At 36.6% G+C, this 12,744-nt stretch overlaps 1 protein-coding gene and 2 non-coding genes across 4 annotated transcripts in view; all 3 read left to right on the forward strand.

Moving 5' to 3' along the window:
• NOP58 (NOP58 ribonucleoprotein) overlaps positions 1-10,849 on the forward strand; it is a 35,518-nt gene extending 24,669 nt beyond the window's left edge. For both annotated transcript variants that reach the window (XM_040475886.1, XM_040475887.1), the window contains exons 8-15: positions 118-263; positions 1,180-1,306; positions 2,681-2,844; positions 4,379-4,513; positions 4,702-4,763; positions 6,468-6,601; positions 9,876-10,048; positions 10,476-10,849. In XM_040475886.1, coding sequence (XP_040331820.1) covers positions 118-263; positions 1,180-1,306; positions 2,681-2,844; positions 4,379-4,513; positions 4,702-4,763; positions 6,468-6,601; positions 9,876-10,048; positions 10,476-10,526 — 992 coding nt within the window. In that variant the 3' untranslated portion in view covers positions 10,527-10,849. The remainder of the gene's footprint in view (positions 1-117; positions 264-1,179; positions 1,307-2,680; positions 2,845-4,378; positions 4,514-4,701; positions 4,764-6,467; positions 6,602-9,875; positions 10,049-10,475) is intronic.
• LOC121031175 (small nucleolar RNA SNORD11B) lies at positions 319-400 on the forward strand. The gene has a single exon (XR_005790600.1). It is a non-coding gene; the product is annotated as a small nucleolar RNA SNORD11B (small nucleolar RNA).
• On the forward strand, positions 1,460-1,543 carry LOC121031174 (small nucleolar RNA SNORD11). Its single transcript, XR_005790599.1, has one exon. It is a non-coding gene; the product is annotated as a small nucleolar RNA SNORD11 (small nucleolar RNA).
• Positions 10,850-12,744: the final 1,895 nt, after the last annotated feature.

A 12,744-nucleotide genomic window follows, 5' to 3' on the forward strand; every position in this document is an offset into this window, starting at 1 on the left:
TTTGTTTTGTTTTGTTTTGTTTTGTTTTGTTTTGTTTTGTTTTGTTTTGTTACTATTTGGGTTTTATATAATTTGTTGAAGAGTGATTCTTCCTCATCCTCTGCAAACATTCCATAGGCGACAGGAAGAATTATGCCTCAGCTAAACTTTCTGAATTACTGCCAGAGGAAGTTGAAGCAGAAGTGAAAGCAGCTGCAGAGATATCAATGGGAACAGAGGTTTCAGAAGAAGATATTTGCAATATTCTACATCTCTGCACTCAGGTAAACTATACATGGAGAAACTAGTTGTGTTGGAACCAGCTATGTAATAATTTTCTGATGGCAATGATGATTTTTAAATTTACTAATCACCTGACAAATATGAGGGTGTTCAGTCACTACCTCATCTGATGCCATCTTGATTTATATATTTAGTGGGGGAAATAATACTGAAGTAAAGTTAGTAGAACACTATCTAATTTATTTGTATTGTCAGCATTGTCTGGATAATGAATTATAAATCCATTAAGAAGACCGAGAATTACAGTTTGAATTATTTAATTCCAGCCTCTGTGTTTGTAGCCTAGAGCCCCTTTTTGCCCATTTGGAGATAGTTAAACAAGAATCACAAAGAAGGGGCACTTGGCTGGCTTAGTTGATAGAGCATGTGACTTTTAATCTCAGGGTTTAAAGTCTAGCCCCATGTTGGGTACAGAGATTACTTAAAAACAAAATCTTTAAAAAAAAAAAAAAAGTACCAAAGAGGATGACACAATGTCTAGCCCTTGGAGTTTTTGTTTGTTTGTGTTTTTTTTAATGTTTGTTTTTGAGAGAGAGCATGAACAGGGAAGAGGCAGAAAGAGGGGGACAGAGGATCTGAAGCAGGCTTTGCTCTGTCAGCGCAGAGCCCGATGCAGGGCTTGAACTCCCAAACCGTGAGATCATGACCTGAGGCAAAGCTGAGCACTTAACCAAATTAATAGTTGACTAACATTTTTAGGCAGCGTATTAGGTTGTTTACATTTATTATCTCATAAAATATGTATTAAAATGAGAAACTGAAGGAGTGGTTCATTTTCCCAGGATTGCACAGCTGTTCTGTGATAATTTAGGAAGGACTGTAATGTTTCAGACGGTGGTTTTTATATAATTTTTACTCAGATCATTTATGACATATCCACTTTGTTCTTTATACTAGGTAATTGAAATCTCAGAGTATAGAACCCAGCTCTATGAATATCTACAAAATCGAATGATGGCCATTGCACCGAATGTTACAGTCATGGTTGGGGAATTAGTGGGAGCACGGCTCATTGCTCATGCAGGTGATGATTTTAATGTGACTGGTAAATAGGAATATTTAGAGTTGAGTTATTTTCTACTAGGATTATTTTTTACTCTTCAAATTACATTTATTAGAAATTTTTGGTAAAAAATAGAAGTAGATAGTATATTGGGGAGAACCAAGGACCAAGTAAGTGTTCAATGATGATTCTAATTTGTATGCCTGATTTCCTTTTGGATAATGAAGGCATCTTTAGTCACTACCTCTTCTGAGACACTTATGGTCCATTTTCAGAAGTTTGTTACCATTAATTAGAATATTCAGATGAAGTGCAGGAGGATGAAATCAGTTAATATTTCCTGATACTAAAAACTCAACAGATTAAAATAGGAATAGTTATCACAAGGGTTGATATATATGCTTGATTGAGAATTTGGTTCACTATTAAATACACTATTTTAAAATACGCTATTTTAATATATTTGACGTGCAAAATATTTTTAATAATTTATCATAAAACTTCAAACATGTATATAGTGATTTTACAAAGAAGGTATGCTACAAAATACTATAAAATTGAATAGTTGCAAATAGAGTGAGTTACTAGCTCGTTATATTATTGGAGAATAATCCATCACAGAAGATCTTAACATATCATCTGTCACCATGTCTAAACTAGAATAGCTCCTGTAACTGCATCATTAAATAGACAAATATGCCATTCAGATACCTTCAGCTGCAAGGTTGGGATCATCTGGCAGGTTTTGTTGTCTACATATGAAATTTCATAGGCTTAGCTAACCTTTTGTTGTAAGAGATATAGGGATTAACAGAAGTATGTTTTTAATTTTAAATATGAATTGTGTGGTTGAGCATTAATGTTGGGGGTGTGTTCTTACGAAATCTGTATAATAAATTTAACAAACCAGCACCTTTTAGTACCCGGTTATACTTATATAAGTGTATCTCCATCTCCATATCTTAAACAACAGAGGTAAATAAAGTGTGAGAAGATTATCACATAGTTCTACTGAGATGTCCTGAGAGTTTCCATTTATTTGTATATTTTTTTCATCTCTAAAAGTAGAATATTTGATGTCCAAAATCATCCCCTATGGTATGGTGGTGGAATGTGGAATAGTAATACCATCTCTCAGGCAAATAAGTATAATTGAACTGATAGTCTTAACCTTCAGTTACCGTAAGCATTCATTACAAACTTCTGCCCATGGTGCTACATGGATGAATCACAAATGCTGAAGCTTTTTAGGGAATCCCAGACTATATAGAATCTGAATTATTTTTATTTACTGTAGTGGCTGTAAATACTTAGACTATATGTCTTGTGTTTAATACATGGAACTTTCAAATACTTGGAATTGCATTCCTTGTAACTACCTCTTTTCTTTTGAAGGTTCTCTTTTGAATTTGGCCAAACACGCAGCTTCTACAGTTCAGATTCTTGGAGCAGAAAAGGCACTCTTCAGAGCCCTCAAGTCTAGACGAGATACTCCAAAGTATGGACTCATTTATCATGCTTCACTTGTAGGCCAAACAAGTCCCAAACACAAAGGAAAGGTGAGTTACAGTTCTCCTGAGGTGGGTCGTTTTTCTTTTTTTTCCTCTAAATAACCCATATCCTACTCTGTAATATGCAATAAATCTTTCTACTACTTCTTTTCATTAAATAGAGAATGGTGAATTCTTGAGCTTTTTAAAAAGCACTTCTATACACTGAAAGTGTACTCAGGGCTCCTGGCTGACTTAGTCAGTAGAGCATGGACCTCTTGATTGTGGGGCCATGAGTTCCAAGCCCCTTGTTGGGTGTAGAGTTTACTTTAAAAAAAAAAAAAACAAAAAAAAAAACCTACGTATGAGAAGTAGGTATCTTTGTTTTACAGATGAGAAAGCTGAATCTTAAACCAACTAAGTACTTTCAAGGTTTTTGGTAGGATACATAATTTAATAGAAACTGAAATTTTATAAAATTCAGAGCAGATAGAAGAAGGAGGTTGGTAAAGTGTTAATTAGCCTAAAAAGGGGGCTACGCGTTTTCTGGATGACCTCTTGATATAGAACTAAGGTCACTGAGTAGAAATTAAAAGAAGACATTAGAAGAGCAGTTTGAGCTCATTTTATTTTTTTATCTTATTTTTTATATATGTAATTTACTGTCAAATTGGTTTCCATACAACACCCAGTGCTTATCCCAACAAGTGCCCTCCTCAATGCCCATCACCCACTTTCCCCTCCCCCTACACCACATCAACCCTCAGTTTGTTCTCAGTATTTAAGAGTCTCTTATGGTTTGTCTCCTTCCCTCTCTAACTTTTTTTCCCCCTATCCCCACCCCTCCCTGGTCTTCTGTTGAGTTTCTCAGGATCCACATATGAGTGAAAACATATGGTTATCTATCTTTCTATGCCTGACTTATTTCACTTAGCATAACACTCTCCAGTTCCATCCACATTGCTACAAATGGCCAGATTTCATTCTTTCTCATTGCCAAGTAGTATTCCATTGTATATATAAACCACATCTTCTTTATCCATTCATCAGTTGATGTAGATGGACATTTAGGCTCTTTCCATAATTTGGTTGTTGTTGAAAGTGCTGCTATAAACATTGGGGTACAAGTGCCCCTGTGCATCAGCACTCCTGTATCCCTTGGGTAAATTCCTAGCAGTGCTATTGCTGGGTCATAGGGTAGATCTATTTTTAATTTTTTGAGGAACTTCCACACTGTTTTCCAGAGCAGCTGCATCAGTTTGCATTCCCACCAACAGTGCAAGAGGGTTCCCGTTTCTCCACATCCTCTCCAGCTTGAGCTCATTTTAGATATGAACTACAAGATACTTTTTTCCACCAAAACGAATGTAGTTGTGTATATAACCAGTTACCCATTATATGGTGGCAGAGATTCAGATATAAGATAGGTTTCTTGAGTTGTATGATTTTATAATACTTTTGTAATTCCTGATTTGGAAAAATCCTAGAGTGAATGATTGAGTTCATGACTTGCTCTAGTTTTCTCATGGATAACTTATTGAGGATTTTTATATCTCAACTTGGAATATAGTTTGAATGCCTCTAACTTCAAGTTCTCTTTTAGATTTCTCGAATGCTGGCAGCCAAAACTGTTTTGGCTATCCGGTATGATGCTTTTGGTGAAGATTCCAGTTCTGCAATGGGAATTGAGAACAGAGCCAAATTAGAGGCCAGGTTGAGGACCTTGGAAGATAGAGGGGTAAGAACCACATCCTGCCTATTATTGCAGAAATGTTAGCTATCAAAAATTAATAAACTTCAAGTGTATGTACTTAATTATTTCACCTAAGCAGCTTTATTTATGAAACATTTCAGCATATCAACATTTTTTGTTTCTGCTGTTAACAATTTCCCTTATATTTACCAAAAATTGATATCTTTTCTTAGATAAGGAAAATAAGTGGAACAGGAAAAGCATTAGCAAAAACAGAAAAATACGAACATAAAAGGTGAGTACGTTTGGGGGAGGATGGATGAACAGTTTCTGCTTATTTAAATTATAATTTTTGACAGCACTTTTTTATTATAAATGTAAACACCTCAATGTCTCTAATTGTTTCTTTGCTCCTTACAGTTTTCCATATTTACTTTTTTTTTTTAACTTTATATTATTCTTAAGGGAGAGAGAGTGTGGGAAGGGGGAGAGGGAGAGAGAATCCCAAGCAGGTTCCATGCTGCCCAATGCAGGGCTCAATCCCATGAACCTGTGCGATGATGACCTGAGCCGAAATCAAGAGTCAAATGCTTAACTGACTGAGCCACCCAGTTACCCCCCAATTTTTAATCATATACATATTTTTACATTGTTGTACTAAGTACACATATAGCATACTTGTTTTGGCTTTCTATACCCAACGTGGGCTCAAACTCAAGACTGTGAGATCCAGATTTGCATACTCCTTCGACTGATCAGCCAGGCACCCCTTGGCTTTTTTTCTTCTTAATATTTAACTTGTTCATTTTCAGATGTAACGACAGAAGAGTCTAAAACTAGCTAAGAGGCATAGTAAAGTATTCAGACCACCATGAAATTAACAAAAGATACGTGTAGGGAGAGGTATTTTGCTTGTTATTTGAGGTAATGTTCAACACTGGTAAGGTTGTGATGATGGAAGTAGAGAGTGGTTCAACTTTTCTGGGAAGCAGTTTGACAGTATGTATCAGGAGCCTTTAAAATGTTTCTTGTCATTAACCCCTAAATTCCATTAGGACTCTTGTAACCCTTCTAAGAATTTTAATAGTAAAATTTTAAACTCTAAGTGGGCAAGGAGAACAAAATACCATAACATCTTACCATATATATTCATATGTCTGTAAGTGTACACATTTAGAAAAATTGTTTTCCTTTATTCTGTTCAAGGTCTAATTTGATGTGTTTAGTTGGTAAGTGTGGATCTTTGTTCTTTAAATTCTAAATGTTTTAAATCTATAAAAATTAAACAGCCACAAGTCTACAATTTAAAAAATCAAACATTCGTTAGCTTGTTTTGAACAATTTTTTAATATTCCCATACCATGGGACTTTAAACACATGATCTTAGGACTTTAAACACATGGTGTTAAAGCACCAATTATGAGGTTTAGTTCTTAGGCACTTAATACTTCAGTTTTTTCTTTCTGCTACATTAGAGCGAAAGCAAATGTTGCCTTATTTAGGGAATGTTTATCCATATGTATCCCTGCTTGTTCTACCTTTTGGGATTTTGTGATGAAGTCTTTTATATTAACTTGATTAGGTTTTTTGTGGGTTTTCTGTTTTGTTGTTGTTGTTTTCATTGAATTGCCCTATGTTCTAAAACTTGAATTGCTTCAATTTTTACTTTCTAGAAGTCATTTGGTATAAAGAGATTTTTTTTCCATCTTTCCCCATACTGATTGAATGTTTTTCTGTACCATAGTCACTACATTGATTACTAAACCAAAGTTCATTTTAGTTCCCCACTTCTCTTGAAGTCTGATTGATCTGCTTGGAAAATAGTAAAACCTCTTTACCTTTTGGGAACTATTAGTTTTCATAAACTGCCCCACAGCCACTAAAGTAAAACAGCATTGTATGCTTATGTAAGTATTATCTACTAGTATTTCCTTTAAATCTGTTTAGAATTATTTCATACAAGTATTTGTAGAAATTTTCTATAATTTGGCTCTTTCAGTGAAGTGAAGACATATGATCCTTCTGGTGACTCCACACTCCCAACCTGTTCTAAGAAACGCAAGATAGAACAGGTAGATAAAGAGGATGAAATTATTGAAAAGAAGGCAAAAAAAGCCAAGGTTAAAATTAAAGGTCAGTTTAAATTTTTTGAATGTTCTTTATATATATTTTTTTAATGTTTATTTACTTTTGAGAGAGAGCACACATGCGAGTGGGGAAGGGGCAGAGTGACAGGGAGACACAGAATCTGAAGCAGGCTCTAGACTCGTGAGCTGCCAGCACAGCTCAACACAGAGCTCAAACCCATGAACCATGAGATCATGACCTGAGCCGAAATTGGACGCTTAACCGACTGAGCCACCTGGGCACCTCTATGTTATTTATTTATTTATTTATTTTAATTTTTTTTTTCAACGTTTTTTAATTTATTTTTGGGACAGAGAGAGACAGAGCATGAACGGGGGAGGGGCAGAGAGAGAGGGAGACACAGAATCAGAAACAGGCTCCAGGCTCTGAGCCATCAGCCCAGAGCCCGACGCGGGGCTCGAACTCACGGAGCGCGAGATCGTGACCTGGCTGAAGCCGGACGCTTAACCGACTGCGCCACCCAGGCGCCCCTCTATGTTATTTTTTAAGAAAGACAGACTTCAGAAATCTTGGGAAAGTACATGCCACTGAACTTTATTGTAAAATCACCCATATTGAAAGCTAATGGTGTTTTAATAAGCTGCCATGTTCTCTGGGAATAGTTCAGGTACTATTAGATATATCAGACTTCATAGAGGAATGTGAGAAGCATTTCTTTCAATATGTGGAATCCTGTATTATGCTAAGTGTACCAAACTTTAGTTAACTACCATGTGAGCTATTTTGAGAATAGCTTAAAACATAAAAAAATGCTTATGGTTTCTACGTTATTGAAGTATTTTATATATAGTTATATAGTTAAGGGTAGAATTCACAGCAGTGGTTTTCTTCATTGTTTCTGTCACATAGAACGGACTATAGTAATAACATTGGGTAGCCTGCCGTTACAGTAATATTTAATAGGTGCTCTCCATTGAACTAGGCAGTCTCACAAAGTTGATAAGCCAGTAATTCTGTTTACTAGCAGTACTTGTGTTGAATGCCTACAGACTAGTCCAACAAGAGTGTCATGCATTAAAATAATGACTGATTTAATTTTTGGTTTCTAAATAGCTTAGTGGTCAAAAGTATACTATCAGCAAATGGGAATTCTTACCCTGGCTGAAGAGAACATAAACAAGTTATTCAGCTTCTACACTTCTGTTTACTTATTGAACAGTAAGGTGATCTCTAGGTCCCTTAATTAGCATTTGAAACACCAGACTCCAGGATTGGATCTTCACTTATATATCCATCCAGTAAGCTTTTTAAACTTGAACTTTCGTGGATCCTTGTTACTCTCAGTCTGTTGCTCTCCAATTTATTTTTCTTATAAATAGCAATTCTGGTTGCTTTGGCCTTTAACTTTCACTTGAAAACCTACTCTGGCAACAAATCCTTTTTTTTTTTTTTTAGAACTTATATTTTTGAGTAATCTCTACACCTCTACACCCAGTATGGCGCTCATACTTAAAACCCCGAGATCAAGAGTTGCATGCTCCGTCAATAGCCACACACCCCTATTTTGGCAACAAATCCTTTCAATTCAGTTCTACTTTGAAAATATATCCAGGGGCACCTGGGTGGCTCAGTCGGTTAGCTGTCTGACATCAGCTCAGGTCATGATCTCACGGTTTGTGAGTTCGAGCCCTGCGTCGGGCTCTGTGCTGACAGCTCAGAGCCTGGAGCCTACTTCAGATTCTGTGTCTCCCCCTCTCTCTACCCCTCCCCTGCTCAAGCTCTATGTCTCTCAATAATAAATAAACGTTAAAAATATATATATATAAAGGGGCGCCTGGGTGGCTCAGTCGGTTGAGCGTCCGACTTCGGCTCAGGTCATTATCTCGCGGTCTGTGAGTTCAAGCCCTGCGTCGGGCTCTGTGCTGACAGCTCAGAGCCTGGAGCCTGCTTCGGATTCTGTGTCTGCCTCTCTCTGCCCCTCCCCCACTCATGCTCTGTCTCAGAAATAACCAAAATTAAAATATATATATATATATATATATCCAGAGTCTAACCACTTGTCATATCCACCACTGCTGTTCTTTTAAAATTTTTTTTTTTTCAACGTTTATTTATTTTGGGGACAGAGAGAGACAGAGCATGAACGGGGGAGGGGCAGAGAGAGAGGGAGACACAGAATCGGAAACAGGCTCCAGGCTCCGAGCCATCAGCCCAGAGCCCGACACGGGGCTCGAACTCACGGACCGTGAGATCGTGACCTGGCTGAAGTCGGACGCTTAACCGACTGCGCCACCCAGGCGCCCCAACCACTGCTGTTCTTAATGTAGCAGCCACCGTGACACCCATTAGCTCTGATTCAGTCCTACTCCTTGCTCACTCTGCTGCAGCCACACTGGCCTCCTTCTTATTCCTTAAACCTGCCAATTCCCCTTCTCTCCCAAAATAACCTTAGCATTTGCTATTCTCTATGCCTGGAAAAATTTTCCTCAGGATAATATTTTTCCATCATTCACTCACTCCCTTGCTTCTTCCAGGTGTTTGTCTGACAGCCCTGTCTAAACTATCCATATGCATTGTCTTCTTCAATGTTCTCCTTCCTGCTTTATTTTTACCTTTAGCACTGATTACTGTGTAAAATATTGTATAGTTGTATCATTTTGCGTTTTTTCTCTACTCCTAAAATAAAAGATATATAAGGACAAGGAGTTTGTCTGCTTTATGCCTTGTTGTATCTCAAATTGTAGAATACAACCTGGTATTTAGTAGGTGCTAAATGAATTTTTGGTGAATGACTTTTTTTTCCCTTAAAGGTGAATGAGTTTCTAATGATAGCTACCTATTATTGAGTCCTCATTCTAATGCCCCAAGTATTATATGTTATCTCATTAAGTCCTAGTTATCATCCAGTGAGGTAGACATCACTAAATTTTACAGATGAGTAATACGAGTTTACAGACTTACTCTCCAGGTCCCACCAGGTTGAATAAACCCAAGTGTCCTAACTCTGGAGCATAAACTCTTAATCATTTCTAATATAATTGACAGTTTCCAAAAATAGTTTCAATGTGTTTTATTCCTAATTTCTATACGTAGCTACCTGATCTCATGAGAAATTTCTTTGAGCTTTATATCATTTAAGTTAGAGTTAATGGACTAGGCAGGAGTTCCAAGGACCTTTCCACTTATAGAATTTTATAATAAACATTGGCTAGTTAACCAGAATGATGGGGGGGAAAAAGTGAGATTCCAAAAGTTTGGGGTGGGGGAAGTGAGGTCTGACACAATGTTAATTGTTGTGTCTTTATACTTACCCATTCAGTTGAAGAAACCACAACAGTAGCAGCCGAAGAAGAGGAAGAAGAGGAAGAAGGAGTACTAGTGGTGGAAGAACAGGAGACATCTGTGAAGAAGAAGAAGAAAAAGGACAAAAAGAAACACATTAAGGAGGAACCACTTTCCGAGGAGGAACCGTGCACTAGCACAGCAATTCCTGTATGTTTGTTTTTAATTGCCAATACTTTGTTGGTATGGACAGGGTCTCTGTATTTTATTCTATTCTCTTTATCAGAAATGAGCAAGCAGTTACGGTTTTCAATGATGGAATAGTAAAAATAAAAATGATATTTTTACAAAGAGCCATTTCCTAAACGTAGAATCTTATTGTAAAATAAGTTTGCCTTGAGAAAGAAAGAATATGATTTGCTACAGATCACTTTTGGTTTTTATATTTTTTGGGTTTTTGTTTTTATATTTTTGCTAAAGATCACTTTCATAGAGGTGGTTTTTATATTTTTAGGTTTTAATCTTTAACCCAAGTTTATTTTTAAGGAAAATAGATCTCCTTTGTTCTTATAGGAAAAGTTATTGTTACCCGTACATTTACAGCTCTTTCAAAAGCCTTCTTATTGGTTATTTTCAGAGTCCAGAGAAAAAGAAGAAAAAGAAAAAAAAGAGAGATAATGAGGACTAATTGAAGGGAACCATCTTTGAATCACCTGGATACATCACACTTCAGTCAGGAAATATCAGAGATGCTCTCCAATTGAGAGAACGTTGGATGAAACAAAGTGATTGATCATCTATAGCTTTCCAAACCTATTTGTGTCTTGACACCAATTCTGATAATTCGATTATGTTATCATTTCTTAGAGTCTTTGTTATACAAATAAAAATATTTTCTTTGTATTTTGAGGCAGTTCTGTGATCTCTGTATTTTAGGTAGACAGCCTTGGCCCTTTATTCTATCTAGCATTTGATGGTTATTGCTTTGATAATTAAAGCTGAGAAGTGAGAGTTGTGACTTGTTAATTTGAAACTTAGCCCTTTGGGAGATCATGTAGATGGACCAATTTGAGAGCCTCACACTAATGTTTCTTTTTTCCTTTTCGGACTCTTTTTCTCCTTTTCTCCTATTTTTCCGCCTCTGTATTTATTTAAATAAAGCTGTGTTTTGTGTTCAAAATTTTTAAATTGAGCACAACTTTTCTGTATCTCTTCAGAAAGAAAAAATTGTGTTCCTAAACTTTATTTACTTCAGAGTTCCGAATGGAGCAACAAAGTAATTATCATAGATGCAATTTTTTTCTAAAGTGACAATTTTAAAAGGATAACACAAAGTAATTTTATAGTAAAGAATGGGGGAATAACAAGAAAACAAGACCAGGGCGCCTGGGTGGCGCAGTCGGTTAAGCGTCCGACTTCAGCCAGGTCACGATCTCGCGGTCTGTGAGTTCGAGCCCCGTGTCAGGCTCTGGGCTGATGGCTCAGAGCCTGGAGCCTGTTTCCTATTCTGTGTCTCCCTCTCTCTCTGCCCCTCTCCCGTTCATGCTCTGTCTCTCTCTGTCCCAAAAATAAATAAACGTTGAAAAAAAAAATTAAAAAAGAAAAAAAGAAAACAAGACCAAAAGTAAAATGCCCATGGGTATAAACCAAGATACAGAACACCAAAGAACAGTCTTTTTTTAAATTTTTATTAAACAGTTTATTTTTAGTTTTTTAATTTTATTTAAATCCAAGTTAGTGTAACATATAGTGTGAGAATGGTTTCAGGAGTAGAAGTTAGTGGTTCATCACTTAAATATATCAGCTAGTGCTTATCCCAACAAATGCCCTGTGGGCAGTCTTTGTTTCTAAAATGCAGTATTTAGTAAGTGAACAACAGCCTGATTGACAGCTCTATAATCATGGCAGCCACAAGTTTCATAAGACTGTTAGGTCTTGCATCCCTGTGTTTGCCACAGGCATGATGCTAAAGCCTGGTTCAATAAGCATCCAACAGGTGGAGGAGCCGAAATGATTATAACTTTGTGTTCCACCTCTGCTTTTCATGTAACTGGGAGCAAATCCACAGCCCCTCAACTTTAGTTTCTCACTTGGAAATTAGAAATGATGGTCAGCTTTACCTCTCCACCAACATTGGTTTGTAGAAAATTAGAGAAATTTTCAGAGATGTAAGTACAATTAGATATTTAGAGTATATGCTACATGAAGTACAGGTAGCCATCCCTAGATACAATTGTATAATAAAGTGATTATTTTGCTTCTAAGAGAATGTTATCATTTTGCATGGTTCATTAGTACCCCAGACACATTCTGGATATGGAACATAACAGATTTTTAACAGCTTTTGATGAAAGTTGCCCTGCAAAGGGCTTTATGGTCAAAAGCTTTTTATCTGAAACAAGATAGACCTTGAGAATGCTAATAAACTTAAAAACGTTGAATCACAGAGCCATCAGCTTTGTTAAGCACTAAAGTCTTAACTGCTTAAAACACTAACCTGAAGGTAGATTCTGGTTCTTTGTGCTAAAATGATGTGCTTGTTCTATTGAGCCTTGGGATCTTAGCCTGAAATCTAAATGTGAAATGGGAAGCACAGGTGAATTTTATATACCTAATTTTGATAGAAAACTTGAATTTCTGTGAGTGTGCCACATAAAATGTTTTAAAACTTAATGATTCTCGAGCACCTGGCTGTCTTCAATTGATAGAGCATGGGGCTTTTGAGGTGTCATAAGGTCAAGCCCACATTGGGCATATACTTAAAAAATCAAAATTTCCTGATTCTCAAAAAAAAAAAAGATCTAGTCCACATTTTTCCCTTCAAAAATGTAAATATAGGGCACCTGGGTGACTCCGTTAAGCATCCAATGATGCAGTTTGTGATTTCAAGCACCACATTGGGCTCT

This window comes from Herpailurus yagouaroundi, unplaced genomic scaffold, assembly GCF_014898765.1.
Source record: "Herpailurus yagouaroundi ecotype Mexico unplaced genomic scaffold, PumYag 140, whole genome shotgun sequence".
NCBI lineage: Eukaryota > Metazoa > Chordata > Mammalia > Carnivora > Felidae > Herpailurus > Herpailurus yagouaroundi.